At 46.8% G+C, this 19,943-nt stretch overlaps 1 protein-coding gene across 3 annotated transcripts in view; it reads left to right on the top strand.

Annotated features, from left to right (window-relative positions):
• IGDCC4 (immunoglobulin superfamily DCC subclass member 4) overlaps positions 1-19,943 on the top strand; it is a 142,790-nt gene that overhangs the window by 104,676 nt on the left and 18,171 nt on the right. For 2 of the 3 annotated variants that reach the window (XM_081888415.1, XM_081888414.1), the window contains exons 5-12: positions 4,311-4,448; positions 6,722-6,877; positions 8,651-9,061; positions 10,523-10,687; positions 12,624-12,761; positions 13,797-13,967; positions 15,216-15,449; positions 18,627-18,734. In XM_081888415.1, coding sequence (XP_081744541.1) covers positions 4,311-4,448; positions 6,722-6,877; positions 8,651-9,061; positions 10,523-10,687; positions 12,624-12,761; positions 13,797-13,967; positions 15,216-15,449; positions 18,627-18,734 — 1,521 coding nt within the window. The remainder of the gene's footprint in view (positions 1-4,310; positions 4,449-6,721; positions 6,878-8,650; positions 9,062-10,522; positions 10,688-12,623; positions 12,762-13,796; positions 13,968-15,215; positions 15,450-18,626; positions 18,735-19,943) is intronic. The other variant, XM_081888416.1, reaches the window with a different exon arrangement.

Here is a 19,943-nt window from a genome sequence, read left to right on the forward strand (position 1 = left end):
TTGAAGTGCTTTTGCCTGACCAGAATGAGTCTTTGACCTCTGATAGCGCCTCTCACTTGTCTAGGATAGAAGGGGGAGTGTTTTGAGCGTGTGTAGAAACTAGCTGACTGTACAAAGGTAGTATTTGTTTGTTTCCCCTCCCACTTTGGCCTCTGGCCACGCCCATCACTGGCATGTGCCCTCCTTCCATCCCAGGGTTGCCCAGAAGGAACCTCGACCCTCGCATCCTCCTCCTCCCCCCCTGCCTTCTCTTCAATCAATCTGTTGCTGCTTTGCTTTGTCCTGAGGGAGGAGAAGCTCTGCTGGGCTGATGCTGCTGGCTCTCTACCCTGCTGCTCATATCTTGTACAAATATTTGATGTTGGTAGCACGTTTTTAGTGGTGACAGAGCCACAGGAAGTGATTCTGCCAGCAGCAGCCTCCCAGCGTCTTCTCCAGTAATGGCAGGCTTACCCAGTTCTTTAGCTGCAAAGCCATGACACTCACCCAACCCCAATTGTTGCATTGGGGCCTACACCTCGGTAGTGGTACCCACCCTGTGGAATGCCTTCCCATCAGGTGTCGAGGAGATGAGTATCTACATAACCTTTAGAAGACATCTGAAGGCAGACCTGTATAGGGAAGCCTTTCAATGTGTAATGTTTTATTATGTTTCATATACCGGTATGTTGGAAGCCTCCCAGAGTGACTGGGGCAGCCTAGTTAGGTGGGTAGGGTACAAATAAAATTATTATTGGTAGTATTATTATTAGTATTAGAGGATGGGGAGACCCATGTATATGACCTTGAGCTCCTCAGAAATAAAGGTGAGATATAAATTAAGTAGGGACACGGGTGGTGCTGTGGGTTAAACCACAGAGCCTAGGACTTGCCAATCAGAAGGTCGCGGTTCGAATACCCGCGATGGGGTGAGCTCCAGTTGCTCTGGCCCTGCTCCTGCCAACCTAGCAGTTCGAAAGCATGTCAAAGTGCAAGTAGATAAATAGGTACCGCTCTGGCGGGAAGGTAAACGGCATTTCCGTGTGCTGCTCTGGTTTGCCAGAAGCGGCTTAGTCATGCTGGCCACATGACCCGGAAGCTGTACGCCAGCTCCCTCGGCCAATAAAGCGAGATGAGCGCCGCAACCCCAGAGTCAGCCATGACTGGACCTAATGGTCAGGGGTCCCTTTACCTTTACCTTTATAAATTAAGTAAGTAAGTAAATAAGTAAGTAAAAAAGCAAATAAATAAATAGCACACAAGAAGGAATTGAGCCCAACATTCTTGCAAATCCCAGCAGCTGACATTCATAGGAATTCTGCCTCCAGATCATTGCACCTTTTCACCATATCAAACAGGGAGCTGTCCATGACTGCAAGCCAGAAATATAGGAATTTGCCTTATACTAAACCAGACAGTTGACTTAGTATATGTCTGCACTGAGGGCTTATTCACACCTAATCTTTCCTTTGAGCTTTCTAGGCACAGCTTTCCTGGACCCCACCCCCCGCACCGCTTTTCATTGGAAAACCCCATCTTTACCACTAAGTCAGAGCAAACAGCATTTCGGGTTTTCTGTGGTTTGCTGTTTGCTCCCGTCCAGCAGTAAAGAGCAGGAATTCTCTCTGAGAGTTCAGACAGGAGTCAATTCCCAGTCCTGTTTGGAGGTGCCGTTAATTGAACCCAGGACCTTCTGCGTGCAAGGCAGATGCTCTGTCACTGGGCCACGCACCTTCCCCAAGAAAGCTCCTACCTGCACCTGTTTTGTACTTCCACCAATACAAACATCTTCATTCCACCCTTCTTCCACAGAGCTCAAGGCAGCTTGCAAGATCAGTCCTCATTTTATCCTCAACATCAACCCTGTGAGTTAGGTTAGGCTGAGGTCACTTACTGAGCTTCATAGCTGAGTTGAGGATCTGAAACCTTTTTATAAGGCCAAAATTCTGTGAAAGGTAATCTGTTGGGAATTGCAGGCTTGGACAAAAGTTGACATTCTCTCTCTCCCTGCTACCCATTTCTCTCTCTTTCTCTGTTGCCCCCCTTTATCCCCCATTTTTTCATGAAACCAAGGTTTCCCTCAGGTTCTTCCCTTCTCCCAACAACCCCACAGCACAGATGAATTTTGGAGTGGCCTTAAGAGCCATTTTTGAGAAACTGGCCCCAGCAGAGGCCTGCCTAGGCAGAGATGGATGGCTGCTGCCATTCCCTCTGCCCCCCAACCCCCGCATTTCGCGAATGCTCAGCCCCACACCACTTGCGTTCCAACATGGCTCGCTTGCTGTGGGGAGGCCGGCGACCGGCTTGGATCTCAGCTGTCAGCAGCAGCCTGAGACGGCGAGATATCAGACAACTGAGCCCTGCTCTGCTGTTTTGCCGTGAACTTTCTCACCCTTTTCCAGAGGAGGAGCTTGAAGTTTTATTCAGCCCCTGAGAACCTCCCCTGAGAATAGATTCAGGCTTTTGGAGCAGCTGTTCAATGGAGGGAAGGGGAGGGAAAAGGATCCGTCCGTGATTTTCTACTATTCTTCTCCAGATAGCAAGAGACCCATTTTAAGGTTGCTGCAGAGGAGCTTTCAAAACTCAGCCATTCTCCTCCCACCCTTTTCCAAGGGAGGGGGCACACTGTACAGTCCTTGTCCGTTGGGAAACAAAAGGAGGTTTTACAGAAACCTTCATTCTTTGTCACATAATTAGTTTTGCAAGTTTTAACCTGTTTAACCAGAAGATTAAGCAATGGAAACGTGGGAGCGATTTTGATCAACGAAAGGACGCTCTCAATTGGTGAGCCTGAGAATTAAGTGTTTGCTTCCCAAAGTAATGTTGACTCTGAATGGTCACTGTAGTAAGGAAAATGAGAAAGAGGGGGCAGCTTTTGTTGCTGGAAGGGTAAACCGTCTCACATGTCTCCTGGTATCTCAAACAAGACGCCAGTGTTGAGCTTGAGGTGACGGGCTGATTTGTTTAAATTGAGGTGAGTCCTGAATTAGGTGGTGCTGTGGTCTAAACCACTGAGCCTAGAGGTTGCCGATTGGAAGGTCGGCGGTTAGAATCCCCACGATGGGGTGAGCTCCTGTTGTTTGGTCCCAGCTCCTGCCCACCTAGCAGTTTGAAAGCACACCAGTGCAAGTAGATAAATAGGTACCGCTCTGGCGGGGAGGTAAACGGCGTTTCCGTGTGCTGCTCTGGTTCACCAGAAGTGGCTTAGTCATGCTGGCCACATGACCCAGAAGCTGTCTGTGGATAAACGCTGGCTCCCTCAGCCTATAGCTAGATGAGCGCCGCATCCCCAGAGTCATCCACGACTGGACCTAACGGTCAGGGGTCCCTTTACCTTTACTGAATTAGGAACCAAAGGAGAGTTTTGCTGGATCAGGCCAATGGCCCATCTAGTCCAACATCCTGTTCTCACAGTGGTTGAGGCCTTGTAACTTGGAAGGGTGAGCTGCCATCCTATTGTTTGGTGCTTAAGGTAAAAATGGGAGGGGAGCAGGCAGAATAAGGGCAACAGGCCCTTGGATCAGCAGCAGAGCTCATGTTTATATGCAGAAAGTCCCAGGTTTGATCCTTGGTACTGCAGATTAAAACTTTGTGTGTGTGGGGGGGGGTTAAGCCTTCCAGATGTTGCTGTACTCCAACTCACATCATTCCTGACCATGCCGATGGGAGCTGGAGTCCAACTTAGGACCTTATGCATGCAGGTGCTCTGCCGTGGAGCCACAGTCTTTTGCCATGAACAGGATCCCACTTGTGCTGTAGTCACTATACAAGCACCTCCTTCGCTCATAGGCATCAAATTAAAAGCAGCTCTGGGCCTGGAAGAACCAGATTATTTTCTTGAAAGCTTGGCTTGCTTAGATTTCTAAATTTTTTATTTACACTTTTCAAATATATACATTTCACTGATTTTACAATCATTTTGACATTTTAAAACTTGACTTCCACCTCTTTCTGTGGTTCCTTAAATTTATTTTTAATACCTTCTGCGTATCCAAATTCACTTAACTTACTCATTTATTTTTATCTTCCTTAAATATATACTCTTTAAATATATGATCCTGCCAGTGTTTTTATCTGTTTACAATTGATCTGTAAATATTCAATAAACCATTTCCACTCTTTTATAATAAAAAGTTTGTTATCTTGATTTCTTATTCTTCTGGTAAGTTTCGCCATTTCTACATATTCCACAAGTTTTTGTATCCATTCTTCCTTTGCTGGGACTTCTTGTTGTTCTTCTTCTTCCCTTGAAAGTTTGGCTTGCTTAGAATGCTTCGACTCCTTTATCTTGTTTTTGGGAAAGACTAAAAACCTGTACTTTATTCCGCTAGGGCACAGGCTGCCTGAGACAGGGGATGTTGCCATTATCGCCGTGCCGGAAAACGTCACCGTCGTGGTTGGAGAGAGCGCCGTGATGGAGTGCATGGCATCTGCAAACCCCACACCATTTGTTTCTTGGATACGGGATGGTAAGTGAAGACCGCCAGCCCTTTTGATGCCAAGAGGCGACGGTGGGACCCTTTGGTTTCTGAAAAACCCATCAGGAGAGGAATGCGCCCCGAGAAGCTTTGCAAAGTGCAACTGAATACAAGGCGGCCGACCTCTCCGTGGCCGGGGAATGGCTCCCGAGTCGAGCTCGCCCATTAACGTGAACGCGATACAAAAGCATGCGGTTCATTTATGTTGTTTGATCTGTAAAAGATACGGAATTCTAGTTGCTGGATGCCTTTTGATCTAAATTGGACACGGCCAATATCGAATGACGCCCCCCAGCTCGAAAGGGCAGGGCAGGAGGGTCGGGCCTTTTGTAGACGTTGCGCGGGGCTGGGCGCATCTGTTGCTGCTTTGCAAAAATAACTCTCGGGTTATCTTTAGGATTACAAAAACGTGATAAAGATCGCTGGAGGCGCTGAGGATGGGGCAGGGCTGGGGCATGCCTCTCTTTTTAAGAAATGTGGCATTTCCCTGTGGGAGTGAAGGTGGCGTGTGAAAGTCACCAAAGCCCCAAAGCATGCCCAAGCAAGAGCCAACCCACCTAATTTTGCAGGACTGGAGATTAGCAGGGCCTTTAACGTCAACCAACTGCCCTGCCCCCAAACTGACCAACATACAAGGCGGGGGGATTCTCAGGCCCAGGGTCTAAATGTGGCCCTCCAGGTCTCTCTGCCTGGCCCTCTGGCCCTCCCCCAGGCGACACCCCTCTCCAGCCACCCTCTTTGTGCCCAAGCGACACCCCACACCGATGCCACTTCACAGCCTCCTAGAGTGTTTCTGCCTGGGTTGAATGTGGCGTTGGGTAATGGTTGCTTGCCTGGGTGTAGGAAGATGCAGTGCTTTTTGTGTGCGATGGGACTCCTTGGTCCTGAGTATTGGAACTTCTTTTTTGGGGGGCTGCCTATGCCAGCCATTATGAGCTGGCACACCCAGCCCTTTAAACAGTACCTCTTTGTGCAGTACACAGTTCAGCTATGGAACTCCCTCCTGTTTGGATGCGTCCGGGGAGACGGGGGCAATTGGCTGGCTCTAGCCCACCGGCCGGCAGCCCGGCAAACTCCGGTTCTCAGAGCAGCATCAAAACTGCAACTCAAGCCTCAGAGACCTTTAGAGACTGAGCACGCAAGCTAGCAGAGATACTCTTTGCAACAGAAGTAGCAGACAGAGGCATATGTAAGCATATTTACAAGCATTTATTCAGCATCAGGACAAAGCAAACACATGTCTGCTTCCCTTCGTGTCCGAGCAAACAGCATAGGCAAAAGCTATATTCAATGGAAGTTCCCAGCAGACTGTGCTGGAAGTAAACAGACATGTGACATACAACAACTCCACATGCCTGTTCTAAAGGTGGAATGGAACTATATCCTAACACCTCCCACAGGAGGCAGTGATTGCCACCAATCTGTATGGCTTCTGAAGAGGATTGGGCAAATTCCTAAAGGAGAGAGCTATTGATGCCTTCTAGCCACAATAGCTATGCACTGCCTCTATGGTCAGAGGCAGTAATGCTTCTGAATGCCAGTTCCTGGAAACCACGGGAGGGGAGAGTTTGGGTCCTGCTTGTGGTTTTCTCACAATAATAAAAATTATATTTTAAAAAAGAGAAACAGAATGATGTACTAGATAGGACCTTGGTCGGATCCAGGAGGCTCTTCTTACATTCTTAACAGGGCATGAGTACTGGCACCTCATTTTTTAACCAAAAAAGCACTGAAGATATAGATGTGTGTATGTAGAAGATAGCCAACTCTACAAAGGTAAAGTTTGCATTCACTGTTCTGATCCCTTTCACTCTGGTCCTGTCCACCTCTGGCATGTACCCCACACCGAAGGTTGACCAGAAGAAAATGTGGACCTTGCCCTGAAAAAGGTCCCCCCCCCGCCTGCCTCCATGCCATAAGAGAAACCAATTTTAATGTAAAATTGCAACACCCCTCCACTGATCTTCATACATTCCAGTGCTGTGTGCCCTCTGATTCAGTAGGGGACACGACTCTAGAGTCTTTCTTTGGCTGCTCTAAGCAATCAGTTGGAAATTAGAAGGACTCCTTGCAAACTTGGTGCTTAATTATAGCAGAAATGTAAGGTTCTCAAAACTGAGTGCAAAACGTCTGCCCAGAAGTCTGAAATATTAAGATCATCATCCTGCCAGAGCAATGCACTTTTAAGATGATAATGTTCAGGGTTTCTCTCCCTCCCCCCATTATCTTCCTTAAGAATTTGATGCCTTGTTGTTCCTTTGCAGATGGGGACCCTATTTCCACAGATGTGATTGTGCTGGGACGGACCAACCTCTTGATTCCTCATGCCCAGCTCCATCACTCAGGGATCTATGTCTGCCGTGCCAATAAACCCCAGACCAGGCAGTTTGTAACCGCTGCGGCTGAGCTCAGAGTTCTTGGTGAGAACAGAGAATAAACCAGTTCTGTGCTGTCGTAGATTGTAGATCGGTGGAGCATCTGATTTGCATGTAGAAGGTCTCAGGTTCAATCCCCAGCATCTCCAGGTAGGGCTGGGAGAAAATCAGGCCTGAAATCCTACCTAGAGAGACTTTGCCAGCCAGTATGGGCAGTGCTGAGGGAAGCGGTTGGCGCTGTGGGTTAAACCACAGAGCTTAGGACTTGCTGATTGGAAGGTCGGTGGTTCAAATCCCCGCGATGGGGTGAGCTCCCATTGCTCGGTCCCTGCTCCTGCCCACCTAGCAGTTCGAAAGCACGTCAAAGTGCAAGTAGATAAATAGGTACCACTCCGGCGGAAGGTAAACGGCGTTTCCGTGCGCTGCACTGGTTCGCCAGAAGCGGCTTAGTCATGCTGGCCACATGACCTGGAACCTGTACGCCAGTTCCCTCGGCCAATAAGGCGAGATGAGTACCACAATACCAGAGTCGGCCACTACTGGACCTAATGGTCAGGGGTCCCTTTACCTTTACCTTTATGGGGAATGCTGAGCTAGATGGACCATTGGGTCTGGCTCAGATTGTTGTTGTTATTATTATTATTATTATTATTATTATTATTATTATTATTAAAAAATTGTATACTGCCCTTCATCTGAAGACCTCAGGGTGTTTCACAGCATAAAAATACAAGATAAAAACACAAAATACATAATAAAAAGCTTTCTTCAAATAAAATTCAACACTGCACTGTAAAGGACTTAGAAGCTCAAAGCTGTAAGTTCCACCTTCCTGTGCTCTTTATGTTGTAAAAACTGCCTCAGTATTTTGGGGCTTTTATTTCTGGGACCTTGCAAAGTTGAATGCTGGGTATCTGCATGAACCAATGTCTCCCCTGCTTGCTTATGGGACCCACTCACCACTTCCATGCTCCTGTATCTATTCCAGCAGGAAGGACTAGAAGAAATGGTTTTGGTTAGCCTTTACTTTGTTGAAGGGAAGGTACACGTTGCTCCTGCCTCGAAGACTGGCCTAGGACAACTTTCCCTAACTGGGTGTTCTCCTGATGTTTTGGGCTACAACTATCACGAGCCCCAGTCAACCTATCTTACGAGAAGCCCTTAAGCAAGTCTCAAACGCAACACTCTCTCCCTACTTGGGATTCGCAGCAGCTGATACTGAGAGGCATACTGACTCTGATAGTGAAGGAAGAACGAGTAGCAACTCATAGCCTTATCCTCCATTAATTTGCCTGCCCTGAGTCTTCCAACATTCAGCTTCATTGGCTGTCCCTGGGTTCTAGTGTTATCCAACACCATTCATGATTTTATGCTGCTTTATCGTGTCACTGGGATGCGGGTGGCACTGTGGGTTAAACCACAGAGCCTAGGACATGCCAATCAGAAGGTCGGCAGGGTGAGCTCCCATTGCTCGGTCCCTGCTTCTGCCAACCTAGCAGTTTGAAAGCACATCAAAGTGCAAGTAGATAAATAGGTACCGCTCTGGCAGGAAGGTAAATGGCGTTTCTGTATTCTGCTCTGGTTTGCCAGAAGCGGCTTTGTCATGCTGACCACATGACCTGGAAGCTGTACGCCAGCTCTCTCAGCCAATAAAGCGAGATGAGCGCCGCAACCCCAGAGTCGGCCATGACTGGACCTAATGGTCAGGGGTCCCTTTACCTTTACCTTTATTGTGTCACTTTTTCCTTGCCTTTCCTCTAAATGAAATAGCCCCTTTCCTAACCTTTAGAAGCTAATTTTCTTCTTCTGCCTCTTAAGCTCCCCCTGTCATCTCCCAGGCTCCAGAGACCATTTCTCGGACGCGTGCCAGTACTGCCAGGTTTGTGTGCAAAGCAGAAGGAGAGCCGTCTCCCAGCATCCACTGGATGAAGAACGGAGAGCCTCTCTTGTCCAAAGGGCGGGTGAAGATGCAAAGTAGCGGCACTCTGGTGATCAACCAGATCGGGCTGGACGACGCCGGCTATTACCAGTGCGTGGCAGAGAATCACCTGGGCATGGCGTGTGCTGGGGCCAGGCTGGTGGTGATCGTGAGGGAAGGTTTGCCCAGCGCCCCTAAGAGGGTGTCTGCCAGTTCTCTCTCCAGCACGACTGTCTTGGTATCCTGGGAACGTCCAGAGTTCAACAGCGAGCGGATCATTGGCTTCTCACTCCATTACCAGAAGGCTTCGGGTATGTCCCTTGAATGGTTGTTTTGTCATCATAGTTTGTATCATGAAATATCGACTTTTCATCGACTTTTAGAAGACATCTGAAGGCAGCCTTGTTTAGGGAAGTTTTTAATGTTTGAAGTTTTATTCTGTTTTTAATGTTCTGTTGAAAGCTGCCCAGAGTTGCTGGGGAAACCCAGCCAGATGGGTGGGGTAGAAATAACAATAACAATAACAAATTATTATTATTATTATTATTGGGCAGGTGGCCTCCTGGCCTCCTCCGACTTGAAGGTCAAACTAGCTAGCCTTCTAATGCTGTTTGGGCCTCTCTTAAAAGTCTGAGTTTCTGTTTCAGCTGTAAGTTAATTGGTGCAGAATTGACTACCCTGTTGTTCTTTAGGCCACACCTGCACCATAAATTTAAAGCACATGTATTCCACTTCAAGAAGTCATGGCTCCCTCCCCAAGAATTATGGGAGCTATAGTTTGTTAAGGCTCCTGAGAGTTCTTCACAGACCCTTGTTCCCTTCACAGAGGTACAATTTTCAGAGTGGTTTAACAGTCAGTCCCTCTTTGCACAGAACTTTTGGGAATTGTAGCTCTGGGAGGAGGTCACTGCTGAGGTCAAAGCTCAGTATGAAGTCCTCCCCTCTTCCCCCCCTTTTCCTGAAGGACTTGCTCACAAATTTATTGACAGCTGCACGAATTATGATATCTAGGAAGTGGAAGGGGCAAGCAGAATATAAAATGGAAGAATGGTATAAAAAGGTGTAGGATATAACGATCAATGATAAATTAACATGTGCCATTAAGCTAAGATGGGGAATATATAGGAGAAATGATTTTAAGGAGATATGGAGGGTGATTGTAGAATTTGTACTGTTAAAATGGAAAGGGGTCAACCCATCACAAGAGATGTTGAAATTTTGGGAGGTTGGATAATTGCAATGGAATGGTCTTGGTGGTGGGGTGCACATTTTTATTATTATTTATTTATGATTATGACTTTGTCAAAATAAAAATAAAAAAGAAATAAAAAGCACAGTACGAAGGATATATGAAGGGGGTGCATGTAGCCCTGAAAAGAGGGAATTCTTGCTAAAAACCACTATGGGAACTGTAGCGCTATGAGAGGAGTAGCTGTCTCCTAACAACTCTCTTAACATATTCTTAAAACTCTCAACACACTGCAAGTCCCAGGAGTCTTTGAGAGAAGCCGTGACTGTATAATAGCGCTTTCAATATTTGGTGCAGATGTCACCTAACTCGTTGCCAGAAATGTGGGTTTGAAACCCTGATTGTGTTGAAAAGGTGGGAACAGCCCCAGCATTTGCTTAAAAACCAAACTGCGTGCCGTGAAAGGCGCACTGGACCTTTTCTGCGAGCTGCTTGCAAGAAGCCGCTCTGAAGAAAGGACAAAACACGTTCTTCTTTTCTCTTTTCTTCTTTTTCGTCTGACAGCGTTGTGTACCCTCTCTAGGCGCTGACAACGTGGAGTACCAGTTTGCGGTGAACAACGACACGACAGAGTTCCAGGTCAAAGATCTGGAGCCCAGCACCAACTACGTTTTCTATGTGGTGGCGTATTCGCAACTCGGAGCCAGCCGAACCTCCTCTTCCATCAATGTACAGACACTGGAGGATGGTTCGTAGACCTGGAGGGGAAGGGACTATTCCCCACCCCCATGCTTCCTGGAAGAAATAAATCACATAGCGGGCCCCTTTATGTTTGTGTGTGTGTGTGTGTGTGTGCGCGCGCGCAGCAGTGAGAAGTATTTTGAACTGAAGGGGTGACCTTCATTTATGTTTGTAATTAGATGAGGTTAACACAATTTGCTGACTCAAGCCTTCCCTTCCCCCCTTGCAAAAGCTGCGTCAGGGAGATCTGGGTTTAAGGCGAGTTCACACACTCTGCTGGGCCCCTAGAGTCCCCACTTGCCTGTGGGGGTTTTTCGGGGGGTCGCCTAGCCCTGACGTTTACCCCCAGAGCCCTGAAAGCTAGAACCGTTTCGTCCTTTACTTGGATGACACGGAGGGCGTCGCCATTCCCTCCGCAGCAGACCGGAAGACAAAATAATTTTAAAGAAGACAAATTTGTTCAGCAATCCTCCCTTCTTTGCTAGGTACAACAGTGACACATTTAATTTCTAAATGGCCTGTCTGGTCCGCATTCTGTTCTCACAGGAAGCCCAAAAGCAGGATATTGAGTGCAACAACATTCTTCCCATTTGTGGTTCCTAACAACTGGTGTTTAGAGGCATGCTGCCATGGTCTAACTTAGGCATTGTGGCTAGTAGCCATCCCTGTGCCATTTAGGCACCCTGTTGATATGACACAGCATGCAGGTGCATTATCAAAAATAAAGAAATTGCCCTGAGATCAGTTCAGCTTGGCGGTTCTCATGCGGTGCAGTCCTGGTGTTCTGGTATCTCCAGCCTTCCCCCTTGGAAATGTCTCTTTGCATTGGTGTTAGAAAACACTTCTGCATGAAAGAAAAACAGCCAGATTTCCTTTCCTAGAGGAAATAAGTTGGCTAAGTGAATTGCAGAGTGTGTTTCCGAATGTTCTCTTATTTATTATCCTTATTATTTATTATTACAGTTATTTGTCGCCTGCTACCAAAATGTCTCAAAAATTTTTGAATGTGAATGACGTTGGAATGAAATGAAGTGGTTCTAGCAATATGATTAGAAGTTACAATATATGAGGAAAAATAACTAAGGGAAAAATAAGAGGGTATGAATTTGCTGAACAAATTGGTAAATGGAATACAAGAAAGGGAGGTGTGAGGAAGTCATGAAAATAAGTTAATGAATGGTACAATATCTGAAAGGGTGATTTTTCTTTTTTAATTTTTCTTTTTAAATTTTGGTTTTTGTCTTTTGTCTGTTTGTGTGTTTTTGTTTTTTAAACTTCTATTTGTAAAAACTTAATAAATATTATTTAAAAAAAACAAAATGTCTCAAAGACACTTACAATTATAAAAGCAGGCATAAAACAAAATTTGAAATAAATAAATAAATAAATAAAAGAACATAAATTAACGAAAAGTGCTTATCTTGCAATAACATAAAATGGTCAGCCCCTATCCTGCCCTACTGAAGATGAACATCAATACAGACTTGGGTATAAGTCATACCCTATCATCCAGTTAAGACCCAAATTATTGGGTGAACAGGAATGTCTTTGTCTGGTGCCTAGAAGTTTGTAATGATGGTGCCAGGCATATCTCTTTGGGGACAGTGTTTCATAGTTGGAGAGCCACCATTAGAAAGGCCTGTCCTTGTGTTGCTTCCCTGTGAGGGGGCACACAAAGAAGGCCCTCAGGTGATGAACACAGGGTCCATGTAGGTTCATGTGGGGAGAGGTGGTTCCTAAGGTACTGTGGGGTTCTGGGCCATTTAAGGCTTTAAAGGTCAAAACAAACACTTCAGATTGAGCCTGGAAACCTATCTGCAGCCAATCAATGAAGCCCTTCAGGTTCAAATGTGCGTGTGTGTGTTTTCACCCACCAAATGGGTGTTTTGCTCGTTTCCTTTGTGATGAGGTGGAGTCATCGCTTTTATCCTTCCACTCCCCAGTTCCCAGCGCAGCTCCTCAGCTGTCTCTTTCCAGCACAACACCGATGGACATCAAGGTGACTTGGCTGCCTCTCCTTCCGGAACTCAGCAATGGCAGAATCACCAAGTACAAAATTGACTACGCTCCCCTCAAGGAAGGTAAGGAAGAGATGGTTCTGATGCCAGAAACTGGGGCACGATTAGGGATGTAGAGAAGCAGTGATTTTCACCCTGTCCTGGGTTCATCACAATCAGTGCTGTTTCCATTCTGCTACAGTTCAGCTTCCAGCAAAACTGGTGTTGTTTTCTCACTCTAAGCTTTGACCAAAACCAGTGCTATTTTTCCCAGGGGAAAATAGCACTGACCCAAACTAATGTACCGTATTTTTCGCCCTATAGGACGCACTTTCCCCCCTCCAAAAATGAAGGGGAAATGTGTGTGCGTCCTATGGGGCGAATGCAGGCTTTCAGGAAGCTATCCGCAAGTCTTGCAAGCCCAGCGGGAGATCCTGCGGGCTCGCAAGGCTTGCGGGCAGCAGCCTGAAGCCCAAAAGCTCAGGGGACAGCGGGGAGGTGCAGCGCCGCCACCCCGCTATTCCCCGACCCGATCTGGAGGCTGGCGGGGGGGGGGGGCAGAAGCAAGCTTGCTTCTCCCCCCCCCCCCGTCAGCCCCACAAGCTCGGGGGATAGCATGGAGGCGGAGCGCCGCCACCCCGTTATTCCCCTTGCTTCTCTCCCCCTCCAGCCCCACAAACTCAGGGGACAGCGGGGCAAGCCGCTGCCCCACGGAGGCTAGAGAGGCTGTCCCTGAAGGCAGAAGAGGGAGACGGAGCGCTCCGTCTCCCTCTTCTAGCTTGGGGATGGCTGCGCAAACCTGGGGGGAAAATAAATTTTTCCCCCTTGTTTCCCCCCCCCCCAAAAAAACTAGGTGCGTCCTATGGGCCGGTGCGTCCTATAGGGCGAAAAATATGGTAATTAATTTCACAATCAAATTCAGTGGAAGGGAAACATCAAAAAGTAACGTAATTATTCCCGTAAAACAATAGCTTGTACTCACTGGTGTTATTTCTATTCCTGACCTCAGATGCACATGTGAACTGTGGCAATTTCTGCTCCCATTTCTGTTTCTGATGGAATTCTCTAGCACCCACCAGCATGTTAGATTCAGCATGTTGGGCTCTGTTTTTCTAACAGATCTGATTTCCTCAACTGAGGTTGGTGCAAATGAGACCCAACTTACTCTTCATGGCCTGCACCCTAATAAAGTCTACAAAGTGCGCATTGCAGCGAGTACAAGCGTGGGCTATGGGGCCCCTTCAGAATGGACACAGCACCGAACCCCGGATAGAGACAACCAAACTCATGGTAGGTCAGCCCACTGCCCATGAGGATCATGTCTGCTGCTCTCAGGGTTTAGTAGGACATGGAGAGTTCTGTGTCTGCAAATGGAATTCGGATCCAAGATAAGTATGTGGAAGCTTTAATCAAAGGTAGGCATCATAATAGCCAAGGAGAGTGAGCCTGAGATCATGACCACACCAACTCCAGCAGCAACAGGTGGCAAGTGAGTGAGCAAGCAGCGTGGGTGGCAGTTCGCCCAGGCAAACTGTTTAACAGAGTGGGGGAGGCACTGGGAAACCTGTTGCCCCCCAGTGTTGTTGGGGTTTCGCTCCCATTGGCTCCAGCCATCTTGGTCAATGGTTGGGGATGAGGAAAGTTGTTTTCCAAAACATCTGGAGAGTACCGCACTCTTTACCCTGATTTAGTACAACCCTGTATGGTACCTTCTTGTATTTTTATCCTATTCTTCCTCCAAGGAGCCAAGAATAGTATATTTATTATTATTTTAATTTACACCCTGTGAAATATACTCGGAGTCAAGAGTGGATTTCATGCTCTTTATTCAGTTCATAGTGGTGAGGAGGAATGGAAGTTCCCCCAGAATGTCTGCTTTGTATACATTATTTACACAACGGGCCCCATGTGATTGGCTAATTCCGGGATTCACCTGTAGGCCAATCAGGTTGCGGATTCACTTCCACCTGGAGCTGGATTGGGTGACTCCTGTGGATGAATCAGACTGCTGCATTCTGAATCCTGTTGTTCTAGGACCAATCAGACTGCTGCCTTTTGGATCCTACTCAACTCAGTACATAACACCCTGCCTTCCTCTCAAAGGAGCCATGGGCAGCAAACAAAAAGCTGATAAAACGACAACAAAAGCAATTAAAACAATTCCAGTACAGATGCAGACTGGGAGAGAGCTCTACTTAAAAGGCTTGTTGAAGGAGGAAGGTTTTCGGCAGGAACCAAAAAAGACAAAAGAGTCGGTGCCTTTCTAATGGGTAAAGGGAGAGAATTCCAAAGGTGCCACAACACTTAAGTCCCAATTCTTGTATTGTGTGGAGTGGGCATTTTGATAAGACGGTATCTACACGAGGTCCTCACCTGCAGAGCAGCTGGGGTGTATAAGGGGTGAGACAACCCTTCAGGTTTCCTGGTCCCAAGTTGAGTAGGGCTTTATACACCAAAAACAAACAAACAAACAAACGAAACCTAGCACCTTGATTCTTGAGGCAACCACTGTTGATGTTTCTTCCTTGCTTCCCCTAGTTCCGTTTGCCCCGACCGAGTTAAAAGTCCGAGCGAAAATGGAGTCCCTGCTGGTGAGTTGGCAACCTCCAGCGAACCACGCCCAGATTTCAGGCTACAAACTTTACTACCGCGAAGTGGCCACAGAAGAGACGAGTGAGGAGAACCTCTCTGAAGGTCCTGGGGATGGCGCTTGGGATGTTGGGCCGATAAAGCTGAAGAAGAAGGTCAAGCAGCATGAACTGACAGAGTTAAGTAAGTTCATTTGTTTGTTGAATTTATATCCCACCTTTTTTTTTGTCCAAGGATGTCAAGGTGGCGTACGTGGTTCTCCTCCTCCTCCCTTTAATCCTCACGACAACCCTGTGAGTTGTTAGGTCAGGAGGCAGGGACTGGCCCAAGGTCACCCAGTGAGCTTCATGATCAAGTGGGGATTTGAATCCAGGTCTCTGACACTCTAGCCACTACACCACATTGGCTCTCGGAAAAGGTTTCCTGTGCCCTGCTTGTTCCCATGAACTGGCCATGGAGGTTGTCTGTGGCAAGGAGCCCACCAATGAGAACATTCTCCAAGCTGTGTGGACCCAAACTTTCTAAAACTTGGGTGATCAGCCTGCAGCTTAAGGTCTGTGGTTCTAAACCTGATTTCGTGTGGGTAGCGAGGAAGGAGAAAACAGAGAGGCGGGATGAGAGAGAAAAGCAAGTGTCCCATTGGCTCCACCCTCTGCTGGCTTGCGGCCCTCAACAGATTACCCTGAAAGGAATGTGGCCCTCAACCTCATTCTAAATGCCATGCCAAAGAAATACAGCTTTTCCAGCTGGGATAAATGTTGCTACTTAAGCCAACTTTCGCAAACTTCCAGACACATAGAAGTTAAATCTGTTTCATTTCTTCTTAGTTCCTGCTGATTTTAACCATCTTGAATGTTCTTAAAAACCCTTAAAAACCCTTAAATAAACATGGTGCAAATGTGGCGTTAGTTGGATACAACCTCAGTTTGTTGTGCTATGGATTGGGTCGTTAGAAATCCATGCCTGAAAATTGAGTTGGCGGGTGTCTAACAACCATAGAACATTTCTTCCATGCGCCGTTGTCTGAACCAAGCCTGAGGTCTACCTCCATTACATTTGGGCTGTGACTGGAGAGAGAGGGCACCCTGTGTGGGGAGATGTTTGGCTGTGGGTCCCTCTTTTAAGCCTTTGCTCGATGCTGAGACACTCCTCAGCCAACACACACACACACACACACACACACAGCCACTCTGCAGTTTGGACCATCTCCAGGCTGACTCTGTTCTGCCTGCTGCCAAGATTTTCAGAGCAGACAAAAAAGCCTTTTTGCTGTGGCGTTCTTAGGGAGGCTGGCAAAAAAAAGAAGGAGCTAAAATGTTTTCTCTCTCTTCCAGATGCAAATGTGTGTTGCACAAGTGTAAGGCTTTTCCGATCCTTGCCATCCATGTGCTTTTCCTTGCGGGTGGGGGGGGGGAGTGGCACCACTAGCCCCCCCTCCATACACACTTGCACAATCAAAAGAAGAGTGATACACTAGCACAGCCAAAAAGTGCTTTTGTACAGGCTGTATTGTGGTGGCGAAAGGAGCTGGCCATCTTCTCCACAGCAGGCCCTGAATAGGCACATCCTTAATTAGCAGAGCTTCGTCAATGAAACCAACAAGAGGTGGGGGGGGGGAGGAGGCCATTTGGGGAGGAACAAGGAGCTGGGTGTCCAAAAAGAGAATTGCCCCATTTTCCCTCTATTTGTAAACTTTGAGATGCTCAAGCAGTTCCCTTGAATAAGCAGATCTTACAAAAGGGGGGCGAAGAAAGAAGCAGGCGAGCTTTAGAACAGCCTTCTTGGCTTGCTTTCTCTGGAGCTTGGCTTGGATTGCAGCACAGCTAAAAAGGGTGGCTGCATCTGGCGCTAAGACAGAATTCACATTGCCGGAAAGCTCCGCTTTGGTTGCAAGGCCATGGTCTGCCCTGGATGGCCTTCAACAATACAGCAGGTCCATGCACTCATTTAATGGGTTAAAAAAATGCCCTATTTATATTTTGGCAGCATCCAATAAAAATGCTTAAACAGCCTGTTCCTGGTTCGCTCTATTCAAGAGGTGGGGTCAATGGGAGCGTGGAGTAGAGTCCCTATACAACCCCCCATAGTGATGACATGCCAAAGGACAATTGCCTGGAGGAGGTTACTAAAGACTCACCCGGCACTTGATTCTAGTTGGGCAAAGGGAGATGGATTTGGGACGCCAAGTTTCCCCTTAATTTTAAATGTATTCATTACATTTATATCCCACTTTTCTTCTAAGGAACTCAAGGGGGCATACACACTTACCCCCCTTGCCCTTTTTATCCTCACAACAACCTTGTGAAATAGGTTAAGGTCTGAGAGTTGCGTTCAACCTAACGTTTACTCAGAATAGACCTATTGAAATTCAAAATTAATGGGCCTAAGTCAGCTTTTACTTAGAATACAGTGGTACCTCGGGTTGAGTACTTAATTCGTTCCGGAGGTCTGTACTTAACCTGAAACTGTTCTTAACCTGAAGCACCACTTTAGCTAATGGGGCCTCCTGCTGCCGCCGTGCCGCCAGAGCACGATTTCTGTTCTCATCCTGAAGCAAAGTTCTTAACCTGAAGCACTATTTCTGGGTTAGCGAAGTCTGTAACCTGAAGCGTATGTAACCTGAAGCGTATGTAACCCGAGGTACCACTGTATATCCATTGAAATTAATGGCCCTAAGGAAGAGTCATTTATTTCAGTGGGTCTCCTATAAGTAAAAGTTAGTTGAATACAATTCTGAGAGACTGTGATTGGCCCAAGGCCCCTCGGTAAACTTCATGGCAAATTGGGTATTTGAACCCTCGTCTTCGTCCAGCGCTCTGACCATTAAACCAAACTAAATCATCCAGATTTTTGCTGCTAATTGCCCTTGTTTCTTGCTTTTCAGTTTTTGGAGTTTTCTCTTATTTATTCTCTTTTTTGTTTTAAAAAGACACACCAGTTAATTATAGAACTCATGATCACCAAAATAAGTCCATGGGACACAAGGTACAGGTGGTTTAAGAAAGGGTAATAGGAGGTGTTGTCCATTATTATGAATGGGTTGTATTTGATGCAGTGCTAACCTGAAGTCACTTAGCAGCATACTTGTGCTGGTTCATTACCACAGATGGTTGTGTAATGGATTGTGCGGCACGAACGAGCTGTTGTGCAACAAGCTTCTGCTAGTTCCATTGTTGCATTGGATTCCTTCAAACTCTTCCATCTGCTAGCCCAAGAGTTCCTCCACTGGCGGAGAGAGAACTCTGTTGGATACGGCCCTTTGCTGAAATGGAGATGGTAGCCATGATTTTGCTCTTCTAAGCCATGCTGCTCTTTTCGTTGCTTGACCCACTCTTTCATTCCTCTGCTTATTCTCTCCAGTTCCTGGGAGACTCTACGAAGTGAAGCTGGTGGCGTTCAACAAGCATGAAGATGGCTACGCGGCAGTTTGGAAGGGAAGGACTGAGAGGGCTCCTGTGACTGTAGCAGGTAGATGCTGCTGCTGCTGCTGCTGCAAGGCTTTGACTCATGGCTCATGTTTATGGATGGCTTTCCCACAAAGCAATATGATAAGGCAGCCTTCGCCAACCTGGTGCCTCCAGGTGTTAAGACAAGGGCAGCCAAAATGATTAAGGGAATGCAGTGCCAGATTCACATATAAGCTAAACAAGCTTAGGGCCCCGCTCTCTTGGGGCCCCCCAAAAACATTAAAGAAAAAACTGGATGTACATTTTATAAGATAAAAAACAAATAAAACTGACATACAGCAACAGTGTTTTGAGTTGTGTATGGACCTATTAGGTCCATCAGTTACCATATAGCATATATTCAACACAAGAAACAGCGACATTTTGTTGTTGACAAAGGACAGCTGAACATATAAAGGGCCCCATTACCTTCAGTAGCTTAGGGCCTCATCAATCCTAAATCTGGCCCTGAGGGGATGTGAAAACTCCCCTATGAGGAAACGTTGCAGTATTGGGGACTTTTAGATGAGAGAAAAGATGCGTAAAAGGTGACACGATGGAAGTTGTTTAAGAACAGCAGCAACAACAGCAACAACAATTCATTATGTGACATTATATGCCAACCATCTAACTGGGTTGCTCCCAACAGAATACAGTGGAACCTCGGTTGTGGAACGTAATCCGTTCCAGAAGGCCGTTCGACTTCCAAAATGTTCGACAACTGAGGCTCAATGGACGGTTGGCAAAATTCACTGAAAAAATGGAGAAACGCATCTTGGAAGCCATTTGACTTCCAAGGCATGTTTGAAAACGGGAGCATTCACTTCCGGGTTGTCAGCATTCGAAAGCCAAAATGTCTGCCAATTGAGGTTCCACTGTATTTCAAAACAACAACAACAGCAACAAGAAAACATCAAATATTTAAAAATTCCCTTTAGATGCAGTTTGCACGGCATGGAAAAAGGGGAGAGAAAAGTTTTTCTCCTTCTTTCCTAACCCTGGAACTTGTGGACATCCAATGAAGCCAAATGTTGGGCAACCCAGGACCGTTAAAAGAAATGACTTCTTCAAACAGAGCATAGACTATGAAAGGTGGTTCCATAGGAGGCAGTGGTGGCCCCCAACTTGAATGGCTTTAAAAGAGGGTTGGACAAGTTGATGAAGGAGAAGGCTCTGCTCTGCTTCCATGGTTGGAGGCAGTCATGCTCCTGAATGCCAGTTGCCAGACACC

This window comes from Podarcis melisellensis (assembly GCF_964234715.1).
Source record: "Podarcis melisellensis genome assembly, chromosome: 14".
NCBI classification, from domain to species: domain Eukaryota; kingdom Metazoa; phylum Chordata; class Lepidosauria; order Squamata; family Lacertidae; genus Podarcis; species Podarcis melisellensis.